Source organism: Copadichromis virginalis, linkage group LG8 (assembly GCF_057382275.1).
Source record: "Copadichromis virginalis isolate Kocher_CV1m ecotype Utaka linkage group LG8, C_Virginalis_male_GT1.1, whole genome shotgun sequence".
Classification (NCBI taxonomy): domain Eukaryota; kingdom Metazoa; phylum Chordata; class Actinopteri; order Cichliformes; family Cichlidae; genus Copadichromis; species Copadichromis virginalis.
The window spans coordinates 27,900,572-27,919,438 of NC_140625.1; the positions used below are offsets into that span (position 1 = coordinate 27,900,572).

The 18,867-nt window shown below is 40.1% G+C and overlaps 2 protein-coding genes and 1 long non-coding RNA gene across 3 annotated transcripts in view; 1 reads left to right on the forward strand and 2 right to left on the reverse strand.

The window, feature by feature from the left end:
- acsf2 (acyl-CoA synthetase family member 2) overlaps nt 1-4,948 on the reverse strand; it is a 33,202-nt gene extending 28,254 nt beyond the window's left edge. The window contains exons 1-2 of the mRNA XM_085466906.1: nt 4,713-4,948; nt 553-748 (exon numbers count right to left, since the gene is read on the reverse strand). Coding sequence (XP_085323032.1) covers nt 553-748; nt 4,713-4,828 — 312 coding nt within the window. The 5' untranslated portion in view covers nt 4,829-4,948. The remainder of the gene's footprint in view (nt 1-552; nt 749-4,712) is intronic.
- A 1,746-nt stretch (nt 4,949-6,694) lies between these two features.
- On the reverse strand, nt 6,695-16,961 carry tap2t (transporter associated with antigen processing, subunit type t, teleost specific). Its single transcript, XM_085466910.1, has 12 exons — nt 16,875-16,961; nt 14,109-14,658; nt 12,973-13,087; nt 12,732-12,862; nt 12,276-12,481; nt 11,927-12,124; nt 11,574-11,702; nt 11,318-11,497; nt 11,016-11,189; nt 10,307-10,466; nt 9,145-9,281; nt 6,695-6,897 (listed from the first exon to the last, which is right to left on the reverse strand). Exons 1-12 carry the CDS (start codon nt 16,950-16,952, stop codon nt 6,700-6,702), a joined length of 2,256 nt encoding a protein of 751 aa, XP_085323036.1. The 5' UTR covers nt 16,953-16,961; the 3' UTR covers nt 6,695-6,699.
- LOC146703620 (uncharacterized) lies at nt 11,697-15,033 on the forward strand. Its single transcript, XR_014922038.1, has 3 exons — nt 11,697-12,510; nt 14,111-14,670; nt 14,952-15,033. It is a non-coding gene; the product is annotated as an uncharacterized LOC146703620 (long non-coding RNA).
- Nucleotides 16,962-18,867: the final 1,906 nt, after the last annotated feature.

Sequence of the window (18,867 nt, forward strand, 5' to 3'; positions counted from 1 at the left end):
ACCTTTTAGATTGATGTGATCAAGGGTCCAGATTTGGTTTTAGAAGAAAAGAACTATGGTCCCATTTAACAACTAGTACATGCTCGGGCAACAGTACTGTTTGATCTCTTATTTATGGACACTGAGGGAAGAGTGAACAGATCACGAGGGGGTCCAGTTCTTCTGGATGGCTTTCAGTAAATCCCCCAATTTATCAATGCAATGGATTTCTGTTTTCTTCTTTGCAACAATGTTTCAAATCTTCTGGTCGAGTACTTTGATTCATTAAAAAAAAAAGATATTGATAAAAGGCAGAAAGGGGCTGTTCTAGTTTATTAAACAAAAAAAACAATTTAACAGGAAATGGCATCTCCAGTTGTCGGGTAGAACAGGGATGTCTGTCACCTGACTGGCCCAGATAGTAGTCAGTTTTTTTTTAATAATTGAAAATTAAATAATTAAGCAGCTGATTACTATTCCATCAACCTTGAGCTCAAACTGGTCTTTATGCGAGCCATCATCTAAAATAAGTTCGACACACTTGCTCTACGTGCTTTAAAGTAAAGGACTCACATCTTGTTGGAACTGTGCGAAGGTCTTGCGGACTCCATCTTGTAGGAAAGCCATGGCCTCTCTGTCGGGCCAGCGCTCCACCGACCTCTGCAGGCTCTCTGCTACCGTCATGTGGAGCAGCGAAGTGGAAGACGTGCCATGGACATAGCTGGTGGTGAGAGTCGGGATGATGGGCGGACCGTCCACATGGAGGCCGCTGTGAAGCAAAGAGTAAGATTTTCAGACACTGGAAGCTTTGCAAGAAAATTTAGAGGACATGATAAGATGGGGCCTGATCATTCGAAACCTTGTATGTGAGCAGCAGGATTTGAATTCAATTATGGATTTAACAGGGAGCCAATAAAGAGAAGCCAGTATAGGAAAGAAATGGTCTCTCTTTCTGGTCCCGGTCAATACTCTCACTGCAGCATTTTGGATCAACTGATGGCTTCCATTGAGGACATACCCTGGTCAAAAATGACTCCAAGGTTCCTCACAGTGTTACTGCAGGCCTGAGTAACATCATCCAGAGTAAACAGCTGGCTCGATACCATATTTCTAAGATTTTTTAGAGCAAAGTACAATAACCTCAGTTTTATCTGAATTTGGAAGCAGAAAGTTAAAGACAAAGACCTGGATGACCTCTAAGACTAATTGGTCTCCATCATCAGATTTATTAATTCTTCTTCTGGATTTTTCCTTGATTATTATCTACATGCATTAATAAAAACCAAAAGCCAACTGACCCATGAAATGAGTTAGACATTTAATCTTCTTAGGTCTCATCTGACATTATTAGCTCGGACGCTTAGAAACACTTTAAACCTACGACTAAGGATAAGGATAAGCTTTATTTGTCAGTTGCCTGCAGCTGAAATGACAGACCTAGTCGACCATACAGACAATACATACAATATAAAAACTTACATTGGGGAGACAGGTCAGGCTAGGCAGCAAAAAAAAGAAAGAAAAAAAAAGGGATAGACGGTGAAATATGTAGCATAGGGGCAAACTACAGCAGGAAGTTCAAGTGTCTGTGTACAGTTTTTAGTCTGGAACAAGCAGAAACCTGCAGGGCTGAAAAATAAAACCAATGCTGAAATACTTAAAGCCACAACTCCTCTAGTCCCAACAGAGACCCAGTGTTAAAATGTACAACTTTACAGCAGAAATACACGTTTTGTGCTGAGTAATTGCATTTGAGAGCATGAGGGTGGAATGGATGTCTGTATCTGTGTGTGCCCCTGTTTGTTTGTGTCTATATGTCTAGGGACATCTCAGGCCCTCCAAGGTATGGAGGCCCATTTACGGGTAAAGTAAACATGTTGGACATCTTTCTTTGCCTTTAGACAATAATTCTGATGACAGAAGAACCAAACGGAACAGGCGAAAAAAAAACAAAGAAAGAAAAAAGAAATACACGTTTTAAGCACACTACAAGAGCCATTATGGCCTCCATGGATGCCCCCCCCCCCCCCTTCCTTGTGAAAACCATACACTCCACAGGTTTAAAGAGATGTCACTGAGCTCGACTTCCTGACCATGTATGAGCCGATGGTCCCTTTCGAGTATTTAAATGACAAAGAATAAGATTTCTTGTGCCACACCGAGTGTCCAAGAAGTTTTTGCTGTGTTGAGTGAAATTCTGGTCAGTTATTTGTCTGTTGCTTATCACTGGTTAGCAGATCTCTCCTTATTACCCTCTTTACCAGAGTCACAAAATGAGTTCAGTCAGTGATCTGAAAACTAAGTAACAGTTTGTGTGTCTCACCAGTCCCCACAGAGCCCTGCATGCTGATTACATGTTAGTTAACCTCGGGGTTGTTAAATCCCAGTTCAACCAATTTAAAAAAAAAAAAAAAAAAAAAAAAGTGTACAGAGACAGAGAAGGGGGAAAAAAACTAAAAAGACTAAAGGTCAACAAACAAATCCACACTGGTCTGGGGCCCAGAGCTCCAGTATTCTCCCCCAAAAAACCAAACACTATTAGGAATAAACACAAGACTGAAATCAAACGGTTAAACATGCAAAGTAATTAATTGCCTGCTTTTATACAAATAAAGGTGCATGTTCTTTGTGAAACTTTTAATGATTGACCGAGGAACCAGAGCAGGATTTATAACACTTGTAAAATGTGTGTAAAAAAAACAAACTGCCTGAAATCTTACAGCTGTGTTTTAAACGCCTCTTGATTCAACAACGTAAACCTTCATCTTTTCTGTTTCTGATTTACTGGCACTAGATTACTGTAAACTAGCTGAAACACAGAGAACCTTTTGGGGGCCTCAAATCCTGGAGAGCTCCAGAGCAGCTGTTTTTGTCAGCTTTAGGAAACTTGAAGGATTTCCCCCCTTTTTTGTACCGATTTGATTCAGACTGTAGATCAGGGGTGGGGGAACTCCAGGCCTCAAGGGCCGGTGTCCTGCGGGTTTTAGATGTGTCCTTTATCCAACACAGCTGATTTAAATGGCTAAATTACCTTCCTTAACATGTCTTGAAGTTCTCCAGAGGCCTGGTAATGAATGAATCACTTGAATCAGGTGTGTGCAAGATCTAAAACCTGCAGGACACCAGCCCTGGAGGCCTGAAGTTCCCCATCCCTGCTCTAGACCTTTGACCTCCCTGGCTGCCTTTGCACACTGTGTTTGCTTACAGGTGCTTAAATGAAGGCACGATACCAAAAGACAAAATTTACTGGCAAGCAGAGATGGAACAAGCTCAGGCAGAAGAATTAAAACCAACCTAAATGAGTGCCAAAGCATGCGGTAATTGTGTGGCGAGTTTTTACTGACAGAGTGACGGGATCGATCGGTCTGAAGCATCGTAAGACAATAAGACTGGAGTTTTGTTTTGGTTTTTGCACCCCTTATATCTATATATTGTATTTTTCACTTCTGGTTTATGTTAAATATTAAACAATTTCACATGAAAATCTTATTTGTTAAATCATTTGAAGAGTTTGGAGGGACAGGGTAAAACTGGTGAAAGATTGACTGAAACGTGGCCTCAAATAACAAAGCTGAATGTGTCACAACCCAAAAAGTTACAGATCTGCTAGTTTTACATCATGTTTTTCATGGATTTAATCAATTCTGGATGTAACATAACAGCTGACTGTACAAGTTAAGCAGAGCCGGACAGTACAAGGTACATTTCTCTTCATAAAATTGCTTATGTCTAAACCTCTGCATCCTTTTAACTTTTATCTGTTACTCTTATAATTGTGTATATTGTGTATTTGTTGTACAGTGTCCTTGGGTGCTCTGAAAGGCGCTATTTTTAAATAAAATGTATTATTATTATTATTATTATTATTATTATTATTATTATTATTATTATAATAATCACAACAACGCAGGTTTGGTTTTGTTTTATTTAAAAACTGCCTTTGACTTGATTTTTATGAATCTACTGCATTACATACTTTCTGACTGCATGCAGAGATGAAGGAAGGAAGATTCAGGGCTGCTGAGCATGGGTGAAAATTCCCAAAGATAAAGAAAAGAACTTTCTGCACACTGATTAAATCAACGTTTACTGTGTCTGTTCAAAGTATCACATCGATGCAAGAGGTGGACACAGTGATCTGCATCTCTACACAATGGAAATAATGTTGATATCCGTGATTGTGAAAACAGATTTTCTTCAGTTTCTTTGATCTCCCTGACGTGCTGCACCACCGAGCCACAGGAAAACTTTCCTGCCTGTTGATCTCTCCACACAACTCCTCCATCTAAAACAACAACAACAACACACACTGCAATAATGCACACTTTGCTATGGGTTGTATTATCGCCGTTTCCAAAATCCTGGAGCGACTGTGACCACAGAATTTCCTCAGGGATTTGTGAAGTTTTCTGATTTCCTTCTGATTTTAACAGTTTTAGCTGCAAAGTCTGCGCACAAAATATCCGAGCTTGAGACAGCGCAACGCTAGACCCGAGACCACTAATCCTGGGGGTGAGTTCTGCAGACGGAAACAAAACTTTCAAGTCGATACAAACGGATGTTTCTTGGTAGAAAAGACGGTCATTTAACATACCACCGAGCGCATTAGTTTTTCTGCGGTTGATGCTATTTTGAGGAGCGTTTACTCACTTCCAATTCCAAGACCCCCGCCCAGGAGCTTTGCTTTAAAGCGAAAGCGCTTTCTCTTATTTTACCTTCCACGGCTCACTCACCGAGTGGATGTAGTTAGTCCTGGCTGGCGTGTCCATGGCCTCTGAAAAAGCTTTAAACCTCTGAAAAAAGCGCAATTGCGCATAGTTGGAGTGCAGAAGGCAACGGTGGGGATCATTGTGTGCAGCTGGCCGCGTCCGGGACACAAAGCTTGAGCTGAGGTTTTTCGTCTCCAGCAGAGAACTGAGCGACAGGCTGTTAACTCCTCTTCTGATAAGGCTCAACCCGCTTACACTCTCTCACTCGCACGTTGAACCCCTGCCGAAGTAGGTGGATCGATCCGAATATTGATAGTGTCATAGTGTAACAGGGTCATAAATCACATCTTGTTATAATTACACCGGTTACAATAGCAACTCTATTATTGGTGTTGGAAGTTAAACATGTAGCCCATTAAATTGTGTTACATAGTATGAACTAGTGTTAATGTTTTCTACACAGAGGAACTATTCAAAGCTTTAGAATTTTTTTTGAAGACCTAAGATTTTTTCGGCGTTTACAAATGATGCTAAATAAAATGATAAAGGAGGGGTTCGGCAAAACAGGAAACGTGAAAGTCTTCCCATGAACATAAAAACAAGAAAGCAGATGTAAAAGCCTGCCAAGAACATGCGGAAGTGAAGCCAAAATAGGCTTATCTGCACAAGAATAGAAACATATTTGCAAGTCAAAAATGTGGAAATATCCTTTCATAGCCCTGGAGGGAATTTGGATGAAAACACTTGTTGTTTTTAAATTAATCTGTTTATTTTATACTTGTTTTTCAGTGTTTGAACCTCGTTCTGTTCAGCCAGGTTTTTTGGTATCTTATTCCACTTATTTGGTCTCTACAGCTTTGTTTTCTTTCCATCTTCCAGTAAAAGTTTGCAGGCAAAAATCAGCTTGTCAGTGATCATCCATGGATAGAAAAGGAGGCAGCAGCAGGAGGAGATATTAACATTTAAGTGGACTCCTGCCATAACAGTCCCAGGGATTTGTGTCTCCTCTGCACTGTGGAGCTCGTAAGGAACAAAATCCAGTTTTTGATTTATATAAAAACACATCCTCTAAGTTATCCTTCAGTATACATGAGGTTTCAACATTAAACGAAGCTGACCTCCAATGAGGAAGTCTTAATAAGGAAGAGAAACGACCGAAGTAAAAAACTGGAACGGATCAGGACTCAAAAATTTCCATCAATTTTTCTTCAAAAGCAATTTTAATAAGTATAGTTTAAAAAAGTACATCAGTGAACAAAATCCACTAAAAATAATATTTCTGGAGTTTCAGGAAAAGACACTATGATTCACGGTGGAAACCACAGGTGATGATAACTCTGACAGGAGGAGTGACGAATGTCAGTGACAAAGTCTCACCTTAACAGGAGCTTCTGTTAGAGCGAGGGCTTCTTTAAGGAGTTTAACCCGTGATTCACAGCAAAGCTTTAACACATGGAGCACAAAAGGCAGTGAGAAAAACAGTCCTTGACATTCAGAGCACACCAACACTGAAGCCCTCCATCATTTTAATTGCCTTAAAATGATGGAGGGCTTCAGTGTTGGTGTGCTCTGAATGTCAAGGACTGAATCAGAAAACACTTCATTTTAGAGGACGACCTCTAAATCTGAGTCACTTTATGTCATGACCGTTCTGCTGCCATGTGGAGTATTCATATTTATTTGCATTGTTTACTGGCAGGAAACCCCACATTTTTCCTCTAATACTGCCAATAAATTGCATATATGAACTATACTCTCAAAATGTAGTTACCCATGGTAGCTAAAGGTCATGATTATAATATTCTCTCCACTTCAAACGTTTCCTCCCAGATAAATAAACGAGGATGGACGAGTTGAGCTCCTCTGACCGACCAAACATTGCAGTAACACTTCTGCCGTTTGAAGTTTTCTGATGATGAACAGTTCATTTCTCATGATACAAACAGGTAAACAACATCACTTCTTCTTTGTCTAGAAACGAAAGTATTTGTGCGACGAAAGCACGAGCAGGTCATTGGCTGTCCTGAGAGAACAGCTCCTCCTTCAGACGATAGTAACGCCCTTTTTTGGCCATCAGCTCACTGTGCGTCCCCTCCTCTACGACCTCGCCGTTCTCCAAGAAGATGATGTGATCAGCCTGCTCCACAGTCTTCAGCTGATGAGCCACGACCAGCACCGTCCGGCCACGAGCAAAAATCTCCTTCAGCACCTGAACACAGAAATATGAGGCCACTTCACAAACACAATTCTTTTGTGGACCTCTTCCCCTCTTTGGCTGCAGGTAGTGGTTGTGTTTATTATCAGTTTATCAGCTAAATACTTTCTGGATTAACTGGTTAGTCTTAAAAAAATCAACTTTACAATAATACTAAACTCATAAAACCCTAAAAAATTCCAAAAAGCTTTAGGTTTCCCTTCGACCTGCCTCTGATTCAGGTGTGCAGAGATATCTTTGGGCTATTGTTTTCCATGTCAAGACTGGGGGTGTTGCTGCTTTAAGCTTCTGTGTTATTTCTATTCTAATTTATAGTTACAAGTTTAGCCCCTTCATCTGATTGGTTGCCACTCATAAACAGATGGGTGGGGCTTCTGCACTCACAGCCAGAGCTATGTTCATTCAAGTTCCAGCAACAGGCCCATAAAATTAGAAAACTGTCTTATAGTAATAGGCATCCACACTATTGAGTTCCTGTTTCTCTTTATTCTTTATTTTTCTTTTTCAAGTTGCTTCCGTACGTTTTTTTGGATGTTAACTACTCCCTCAGTTTTCAGCCAATTTTCTCCGTTCAAACTTTAAAAAATTCTGCTCTTTCTGGCTATGACTTTTGGTGCTCATAACTTCTATACTTTTTGAGATATTGAATTTTTTTTGCAATATTTTTTGCCCATTTCTGCCATATTATCAGTGGCCTCACTGATTTTCCTTGCCGGGTTGACCTGTGTTTTAGCTCAGTGAGTTGAGCATCCGTTCTCAGACTGGAAGGCCTGGGTTCAAGTCCCGCTTATGGCAAAATTTCTTTCAGTTAACAGTTAAACTTTTTTAAAACTCTTTTCAGCACAATTTTCAGTTTTTTCACCACTTTTCAGCACAAATACCAGCTTTTTCAGCTGTTTTCAGCAAAAACCTATTTTTAGCAGAAATTCTGCTGATTGAACTCTTTTCAGCAAAATTTTCAGTTTTTTCTGCTGTTTTCAGAAAAAAACTATTTTCAGCAGAAATTCTGCTGATTCATCTCTTTTCAGCGCAACGTTTTGCTTCTTTACCTCTTTTCAGCAGAAATTCTGCTGCTTCATCTCTTTTCTGCAAAAGTTTCAGCCTTTTCACCTCTTATTAGCACAAATCTCAGCTGTTTTCAGAAAAAAACTCTTTTGAGCAGAAATTCTGCTGATTGAAATCTATGCAGAAGAAATTCTGCTGATTGAACTCTTTTCAGCAAAATATTCAGAGTTTTCACCTCTTTTCTGCCCAAATTCTGCTTATTCACCTCTTCTGAAACATTTTCAGCCTTTCCACCTTTTATCAGCACAATTCTCAGCAGCTTCTGCTCATTTCAGCACAATTGTCAGTCTCTCCACCTCTTCTTTGTGAGAATGAGCTAAATAGCAGCCCTTAGACCAGGAGGGCCAGGTTCGAATCCTGCTCAGGGCAGTTTTTTTTTTTTCTCAACTTTTTCAGCTTTTTTCGGCATACATCTTCAGCGTTAAGGCATCCACACAGCATTTTCGCAGGAAATGCAAATTTTTCTAGTTTCAAATGTGGCTCGCTCATCTTCTCGATGAGCGAGCCACAGGTCAGGAGAGATGCTTTGAGCACAGCCCTGAGTTTATGTTTAGATCACTTCCTGTAACCCCTATTTTGACCACGTGCACTATGAGCTCTGTCATTTCTTAACAAACCTCACACCTACAGAGCAAACACCAACTGATACGACTCTGGAGTGAAGGACGCGAGCTGACAAGTTTCCAAACCTGAAGGCGGTGGATCGGGTGATGAGAGGGACCAGGGTGAGACTGTCCTGAGTCATCTGGGGTGAACATACTCACATCAGGTGTGGGCCACTGTGTGGATTAATGGATTTGCAACCCCGTGACTTTGTCCACTTCCAAAACAAAATAACTTTGAAGGATCTGCATTTTGACACATACTAGAGGTACAAGTTCAGGTGCACTTCATCAAAGAGATTAAAAATCATGATGGAAGCGGTCCAGACTCGCCTGAGAGGAACAGGAGACCAGCCAAATCTAAATCAGGGGAGGTTTGCTTTTTCTTTTTGTGTCATTGGCCCACTGCCCAAACTTTCTCATCGCCAGATATGTAAGAGCAGCTGCTTGACTCACACCCACACACAGAGAAAACCCATTCACGCTTCTTGCATGCAGGATTTCCTTGTTTGGTCACCGTGAGGAAAGCTGAGGGTCGTATGGAAGTTTCTGAGCTTTATTTTTATATACGTACTGAATGCTGCGCCTCGACATCCAGTTTACTGGTTGCTTCATCCAGAATGATGACCTGCGGGTCTCGAACCAGAGCTCTGATCACGGCGATGCACTGCTTCTGTCCTCCTGCAAGACGACCCCCACCTTCTCCTACATCTGAGGGGACAAACAACACAGACCAAGGTTACAGTGGAAAACATGCACCTGCTTCAGGTTTTTCCATCACAACTTTACAGTTAATCATTACTGAAACATAGCTCGTGGTTTACCTGGCTACCAGCTTCCAGCTGGATATTTTACAACTGTAAAATCTGACTTTCCTTACTTCACATCTGTCAGAAAAAGTTAATATTAACTTTCATAAACCTATCTGCAGCTCACCATGATCTATTTTAAACATGTGCCTCTGTACTTGATTATTTTGTCAACTGACTTGAGCATTTTCTCCTTGTTAGATCACCTCTGTAGCTGTCATATATTTTTATTTCCTGATGTAATGAATGTAATGAAAAGAAAAAACACACACAAGGGGCTTATAAGAGAAATATCTCACTGCAATATGCAGTATGAGTAGATAGAGAAGTAATGTAAAGAAAGGCAATCAAGCAAAAGTAAACAACATGAATCTGAATTTTTCCATGTTGTAGGTATGTACTCATTAATAACACTCTTCAAATTTCAGTGATTATTTTCACCGCTGTGGGCAAAGTTAATATGCAGAAGCGTGCTGGTCTTTCAGGGGTGGGATTTCGTTTTCCCAAGGGGTCACATGATAAACTGGGACTGCTGTGGACCAATAAGCTGAACTCAGTTCGTCTCAATGTTAATTTTATCTCTTTAAAAGCTACTGTTATTACTTTTCTGCTCTACTCCACATTCCTGGAAACTGAGGACATTTGTCTTCAAAATAAAAGTTGTGCATTAATGACACATTTCAAAAGGAGCAACAGACAATTATGTCATATAGAAAAGACAAGCAACCTGCTCGAGGTTCACAGTGCCAGCGGTTACCAGGGGCTCACTGACAGCTCTTTAGGCTTTTGATTAGCTTTAGCAACAACTCAGAACTGGTCAGGTAATGCTCATTTTTCCACTGTAACCAGTGGTTGGCAGACAGTTGCCAAGTGGTCTCTAGACCCGTGTGATTGAGGTGAGGCACAATACCACAGATGGCTCTGTACCTGTGTCGTACTCGTTCTCCATTTCAGAGATGAAGTCGTGTGCGTTGACATTATTTGCAGTTTCTTTCACCTTCTCGATGCCGCAATCCTGCAGGCCGTATTCAATGTTGTATCTCAGGGAGCCAGAGAACAGCACGGGATTCTGGGAAACCAGGGTTACCTGCACGAAGAAAGGATTAATGTGGTTTCACCATTTAAACAATTAAAGTAAATAAGCTGACGCGTCTCACAAGAACAAAACCTGAGAGTCAAAGTTTTGTTGGGCTACATGTGGAAAGAAGGAGGTTCACTGTCCACGTGCTATTTTAAGATCTAGACCTACTAGTAAATCAAATACACTTACACCCTCGTCCCCAGAACTGGTCCAGCTGCTCCAGTCAAACAAAAATCTTCCAGCCTCAAAACTCTGAAGAGTGTTTGAGCTGAAGACAAGACTAGACACGGCAGCTTTCCAAGCAAGAAAAGCTTTTACAGAAACCCTCTGACGACCTCTTTGTGTCATTCATTTGAGGAACCGAGGTCTGTGACTTGAAGCTGATGTTAGATTAGACCCACAGTTTTAAACATTAACTGCATCTATATCTAACATACGATTACATGTTTGCATCAATTAAAGACACATTAAGTACTGAGATCATATGTACCAGGAGCATCCCTACATTATTTGATTTAGTACAATGATTTAAGCTGTACAATGAGCCGTCTGTACCTTTTGATGGAAATATTTGTGTTTGTAAAGGTGGAGCGGCTTTCCATCCAGCAGGATCTCACCCTCCTGGGGCTCATACAGCCTCTTCAGGAGGCTGACACAGGTGGTCTTTCCACTGCCGGAGGGACCCACCAACGCCGTCATCTTCCCTGGCTGCAGCTCCATCGACACTGACTGGAGAGAAGACGTCAGTGCAGCATTCATAAATCTGTCCACCTCTCACAAATTAATGATTAACACCATTCCAACAGTGACACTGTAGGATGAACACAACCATCACTGTAACACTAGGAAACTGTTACCTTCAGGGCAAGTTTCTCTTGATATTTGAAGGTGACATTTTGGAAAACAATTCTTCCCTGCAGATTGTCAGGAGCTAAATCTCCCTCCTCCTTACACTTGGGTGTCCTGTCCAGGTAGCTGAACACTTTGGAAATCACTCCAACTGTGGCCACCGTTTCACCATAGCAGTACAAAATCTCCTGCGACATAAATAACCCGTTGAATATCAAAAACAGGCACTACATGTTAATAAATATCCAGAATGATTCGGCTTACCCTTAAATTGACTGACATGGGCTTCTGATACAAGAAGAAGGACACAAGACTGCCGATGCTGAGCTTTCCGGACGAGATGAGAGTGCGGGCCTGTAACAGCATCAGTATCTTTATCCCCAGAGACACCAGCTAAATAAAGAGAGTTTGGAGAGGAGGGTTACTTGCGAAGGAGCTAAAAAACAAACAAAGCAGGATCCATTATCATGTCAGCACATATCAAATACTGGGGAAATACTAAAATGCTTTAAGAAACCAGGGTACCGTTTCTTCTTGGTGCTTAAATATTAGCACATATGCAGTTAGAGCTGAGAATGAAACATGTTCCCTTGCTTGTAACATGACTGTCGCCTTACCCTCCGCACTAGGAGAAAGACTGAACTGTAGATTCCTGAACGTCTCTTGACTACGCGCATCTGCGCCAGAGCCTCCTGATATCTCCTGATTTCGTCTTTCTCGGCCTTGAAGCTGCGGACGGTTTGAATCCCGCTGACCGTCTGGGAAGCCAGGTCTGCATTCTGAGCTTGGCAGTCCTGAATCTGCTCTTTCAGCTCCTGTCAGACAACAAATCAGGATCAACAAATAAAGTCTTCATGACTCCCACTTTTAATATCCTTGATTCTTTCCAGCTGCAAACATTTTTCTTCCTGTCATCGAAAAAAGATAAAGAAAAGTCTGGCTGTTTTTTCTTCCTTTTACACCTACCTTATACAAGGTGCTGTATTTGTTTTGCACTACAGCTAAGAGTGGCATCTCTATGCAGGTGAGCACAGTGAGCTCCCAGGACAGGCGTAACATCACTACCAACATGAGGAAGGTTTTTACTGTGCTGCGAACCACGGCGTTAGCATTCAGCGCTACCGTGCGGCCCATCCTGTCCACGTCAGAGTGCAGGCGGGAGGAAAGACGACCTGGATGGTGAAACAGAGAAAAGGACAGAGTTCAGTAACCGCTTAAATCTGCACAGCTTCAATGTTTGTTTTAGATTATGAGGCTTTTTAGACGCTAGTTTGTCGGGCCAATTGCAGTTTAAGATGACGCTCCATTTACCGAAGGTTAAATCAGCGTTAATATTTTCATTAGGGGAACCTTTGGCATTGTTGACCCTGCAAATTCATGCAGTCCCTAAATATCTTAATAGACATGTCGTGCTCCTCTCACCGGGGTTGTTATCATCAAAGAACTGCACTTCCTGCTTCAGGAGGGTGTGAAACAGCAAATGCTTCAGCCTCTTGTTCAGTCTGGCCAAGGTGCACATAAATATACCACCTCTCATGCCAGAGAAGAGCGCGCTGTTAAGATGGAAAGACAAAAAAAATCAGAGAGATGCCAAGTAAATAAATGTTCTTCCTACAAACATCTGAGAGACAAAGAAATGGTGGGAACAGTTTTGGTTCATCACCTTCCGAGAGAAATGAGAACCAGCTCTCCGAGCGCATAACCGAAGCCGGCTTCAAGTACTTTACCACTCAGCATATCAATGACCTTCCCCTGATACAACGGGATAAACGTATCACCTGTGAGGAAAGATGAATGACAGGTACAAAGGTAAACAAGGACAAAGTCAACAAATTTATTAAAAACTTATTTCGAAAGCAGTATTAAACCGTAGTGAGTATTTAAGGACATGTAGTGTGTGGTGGAAATCACATTTGTTACTGACTAGGTTATGAGTGCTGATGATAGACCGTATATAAAGGACAGACTGTGCATTTTTAAGCCAGCCCCCTCTTTGTAGGGGTTTCTTAGCAGAAGTGACAAATCTTGGATGAGCAGGTGGAGTCAGTGTACAGGTGCCGGGACATGCTGCAGGCACGAAAAGTGCTGTCATGGTGAAATCATCTTGCCCAGCCTATTTTTTTAAAATGCCAAAACCTGCACGTGGACCTTATAAAACATGCTAATGTTCACATAACTCGTCTCTCGTATTGATTTGCCCTTTTGTGGACATAAACGAATGGTTCAAATCTGTGCTGGTCTTTGGAACAAATATTCCAACGTGGCTAATTCTGCCATCCCAGCACACAGACTCAGCAGCAGGAATCGATGGTTTTACTCTATCAGTGAACAATGATAGGAGAAAATCTGCTCTCACAGTCTAATTTTTACTTATATACTGTGTTTTAGAGAGGATTTGTAGACTCAAAGGTCCCTTCTCTTCCAGCTGATTAGAAAAAAACCTTAAACAGAGTAAAAGAGAAGTTTTGTTTACTTCTCTGAATTAAGTAACATGCAGGACCTTTCAGGTCTAACAGGATTTGGAATCCAGGAAGAAAAAGACAAATACATACATTCAAGGCCTCCTAACCTATAAACAAACTTCTGCAGCTTCTGTTTCCACTCTGATGCACACAGAACAGCAAGTCCGGTCTCTTAGAAATATTTTATGAGGGAGTGCTTGCTAACAAGCTTGCCCTCCACCCTCTGATCCTAACACGGCTACTTCTGCCTGCATGTTTCTGATCCATAAGTCTTACACTGTAATAAACACATGTGCTCTATCTAACACACTATAAAATGGGAATGTTTTATACTTACAGATGACTCCTAAGATGAGGAAACCGAACGCTGCGATCAGGTAGAGAGTGTCTGGTTTGAAATATTTTAATGTCCTCATAAGCAGCCCACTGGTATCCAGTTTGACGCTGTCCGTTTTTGTTTTTCCATTCCCACTGAGACCCTTTTCCCAAATTAAACAGGCCAGAGATGAGGCCATCGGGCCCAAGAGGAGCATGCTGAGATTGGGAGATGGGCCCGAGTAAGGCTCAGATGGAGATGCTTTAAGGAAGCGTCCACTTTCAAACACGGGAGGAAGAAGGCAAAGGAGCGCCACCAACCTGTGGAGGACAGGCTGGGGCTTTCCATCAGTCAACACAGAGGTGAAAACATGGAGGAAAACCCATTTTACAGCTCCAAAGGCCCACACGCCTTCCAGTCCACCACAGCTGGAGCAGTCGAGCAGCAGCAGCCCGGTCCACATCGATGAACCCAGAACTGCATCGAAAACAAGGACGAAAAATCCTGAGGCTGCCACATCCGTCATTTTACCCTCGGTTGGCGGTGAAAACGCAGGAGGCTCAATCGGATCCTACAACAGCAAGTATTACAGTCACTCAGAAAAGATGTGTTAAAATCTAGATTTACTTTATCAGGAAAACAATTATATTTCCCAAACGTGTGTCTTTTTGTAAAATATTTAACTATTAATCCCAATCATCTCAATGACAGTGGAAACTGCCAGAGGGGGAAAATCGGGCAAACAGGACTTAAGGTTCAGAGTTAACTATTGCAGGTGTGAGCAGCTCATAGTGGGAAGGTGATTCTTTTGAACTTCACCGTTCTGATTGGTTGATTTGAGTATCTTCTTTTTCTCTCTCTCAGGAAAATAGTTAAATCAGATTGAAAAGCTTCTACTTCAACCAAAAACCGTTCATACAGGAAGCAAACGGCCATTACCTTCAAGGTGAGCGACTAACAAGGAGTGCACAGGAAACCACTGACTGGCATATGACCTGGTAGTAAATACTACATGGAGCCCGGACTGTCCACTAGTGGCCAACCATCATCTGCAAAGCAATGCATGATGAGTTAATTGGTCCCTGTGTAAATGGTCCTTAACATTTTTCCTTCCACAAGAAGATGAAAATAGAAACGTAAACACTAAATAGACATTTTCTTTATTAATTTCTATCTGGTTTCGTTTAGTTTCATTTAGTTTCTAGTGTTTGCTTAATTTGTTTCATCTTCTTATTTTTTTTTTTAATTAATTATTGTAGTATGAAGGGTATTTGTCAGCACTGAAGCTGTTACAGTTAACTAAAACAAACTAAAAAATTGCAACTAGTAGTGAAAAAAAAATTTTTAGTTAGTGGAATAAAAATAATAACTAGAATTTGGAAAACGAGAACTTTATGCATTTAAAAATGTAAATGTGATCACATTTCCAACAAGCAGCAGAAAGTTGGTGTGCAACTAGCTCATGTGCATGAGATGTTTACATGATATTTAGTGTTTCTAGCTCCTCTACAGTCTTTAGTACTCAGAACCTGCCAGTTATCAACTGCCTCCTCTGCTACTTCGATACAAGTGGCTGATGAGGACATATCTAATCTGTTAATCTTCATCACAAACATTTAAATAAAAAAGGAACCATTCTCCGCAAATGAAGTTTCCTATCAGTGGTCATGCATCGGTCTGTAAAGCCTGACACACACACAGAAGCTGGAAACTAGATCACATAGGTGTACGTTTAAATTCACATCTCTCCATGTAATTCTGTTTTAAGACATTCTATCTCATTGGTACATAATTTGCGCAAGTTTAATGTGTGTATGTATGACTGTGTGTGTGCCTGAATTACTTTTGGTTAATTTAGGACCTTTTGCTACTGTGGCCCAACATTCATTTAAGTGGTTTTATAAGAACATAAATATCGATAGAAAATATCAGAGAAAATAAAAAGTAAAACTGAACTGAAACTAAACCTTTCCTATTCCAAAATGGAAGGATCAAATCTGGCAACAGAGTGAAACTAGCGTAAACTGAAACTAAAATTTTAAAATTAAAAAAAGGTAAAGTAATATGAAATTTTATACTGTAATAACACTAGTCAGGAGCCTAATTTTTCATGACTTCAGAGGAGAGATTACAGTACAAACACAGCGCTTTGTGAAGCATTTGGCTCACGATCATGAGGTCATCCTCAAGCCTCAAACATCTGGACCAAAACCTCACCTGAGACGGTGTAATAACAAACTGGACCAAACTATAAAAGGCTAAAAATAACCACATTTCCTCTCTATTTGTTATACTTTGTGTCGTTTTTTGGTTTCAGTTTTTGTTTATTTACACCCACTCTCGCAGTATTAGGGTTACTCTCAACAAATATATCCTTAATCACTGAATAAAATATGCAAAAAAGTAAAAATATAGGTCCTGCATTTTTTATTTAATCTACTCTAAGTACCACAGAGACACATTTTGTGACTCCGGGGATAAAACGGTGCTGTTTTTCAAACTGTCTACATCACACTTATGGAAAATATGAGCAAAACGTTAACACTAATATCTGTTATAGTTATATTAACAAAGCCTTACAGATATTTAATGCAACTGGAGCATAAAATATATCTGCAGCTGCTGGTTCTCATTGTAGCTTTCTTAATTGAGGTGGTAACTTCAGTAATAGGCCGTTTAGGTTACCTGCTCTCCTACCTGCCGTTTCACATTTACCTGTGTATACACCTGTGACGCATTAAAATGTATTTAAAATTGAGTTAATCGGGATTGATTTAGATTACCTACCGTATATCTCTCTCCTCCACAGAGCACAGCTAGCTTAAGTGTCTGCAGCACCCGCTTCACTTTTACTTTCACTTTCATTTAGCTGACACCTGCGCGGCTCAGACCACGTTAAAAAAAAAAAAAAAAAGAGCGACATTACACAAAATATCAAACTCTGTCCTCATGTCTGTTCAACTATCGTTTTTGTACCACGAATCAACGTTTGTGGGACAGCTGTGGAAAGTTTTACACTAAGAAAACGGCTCATTTCACACATTGGCCACAAGATGGCAGCAGTTTGCGTCGTTGCTTATGCTGCTGGAAACTACTTCCTCCCTTTCACAATAAAGGCACGGCGGTTTGTTTAATTGTCTGTGTAGGAAAGATTTACACCCTTTTGACAGTGTGACACTAATTTTGGCAAAAACTCTTAAAAAAATGTTTTTACATGAAAGTTAGGTTTTATATATTTCATATGACAGTTTACTGGTGAAAATTCCCATTTTTGCATTTTCTAAAAATAGTATAATACATAAAAGCATAATAATAACATTACACATGATTCTTGTAGCATAACAGGGGACACTTGGATGTCATTTTCTTATCATATTGCCTGGCCTTTACAGCACAAGTCAGATCCCAGTTTTTTATATTAATTTAGACAGACAGACAGACACTAGTGCAATTTTACCAGCATCAGCAGAGACCGATCAACCATTTTTGAACAGTTGATCATAAAATGTTGACACCAAACTTTTTGACCATGAAAATTTTTTTTTGTGGAATTTATTAATTCTTATAAGAAAATATAAAATCAGTGTCAACCCTTTCATACTATAAGAAAAAATAAACAGTATACAGGCTTATATTTGATAATAAAGCCTTGTATTACATCCATGTTGATATTTTTTGTTATTTTTGTTCTAGTTTTTAAACAAGCACTTATGAAAACAAGTTTGAAGAGAACACATATAATATAGTTTTACTTTCTCCTCAGCATGACATTCAATGATTCTTGCACATAGAGAGAGGACCAAGTTCAGCAGGTATCATATGCTGTGGAGCCCTAAGGACTATATTAAGGGTATTATAGTGTGTAAACACACAGTGTCACTGATTGGGCCAAAGTAAAAATGTCAGCAGAGAAACAGAGTTTCTCCCAAGTGTCTCTTATCCATTTTTATAATTTTATTAGGTATAAAATCAAATGGTCTTTTTTCCTAGTAAGATCAAACTTTGACTGTTTCCACTAATTTATTGGGCACTTACCAACAACTGCTGGGCTTCAGGAGCTTAAATCCCTCTCAAACCTTTTTCAGTATACTTCAAATAAATACGCACCAATATTATGTGTACTAATAAAAAATAAGAAGAACATTAGTTCTCAGTCTGAGAGGCTGTGTTTTATTCTCCAATAATAACCGAGGCACGTAAAAATACATAAAATTAAAAAATTGAAAAAAATCCCAAGAGACATCTCTGATATTCAAACATTTATTTTCCAGAATCATAATATATAAATAAAGAATTTATAATAAAGTTATTTGAATTAAAGCAAGACAAGCATCTAAAAATTACTAAAATCCTCTGTTGGTGCTTACATCTTTGTTTACTGCAATACAGTTTATACCTGAAAAGTGTATTCAATACTCTGTTATAATAGCTTGTACTTGTAGTGTGAGCTGTGATCAGCGCCTTTGAAATATTCCTTCGAAGAAATGTTTCAAATGTCTGACATGAAAAGCGAAACCATCTGCTTCTTTGTTTCTGAAAGCACGTGAAATTATCAGTGTGGGTAATTTTTACGAAACAGGCAGCTATGTAAAAAGGCACTGTTGCATTGAGGAATGAAAAGCAAGCACAAGAAAAGAAAAACATCATTAATTCACTGCTATTACAGTACATGTTAAATTGCTATATATGACTCTGAAGTGCAGGCAACAATTTTCTAGGTCCATGTTGAGTGAACCAAACAGCTCAGCAAGGTGGGAAGAAAATGTATGATTCTTCTTTA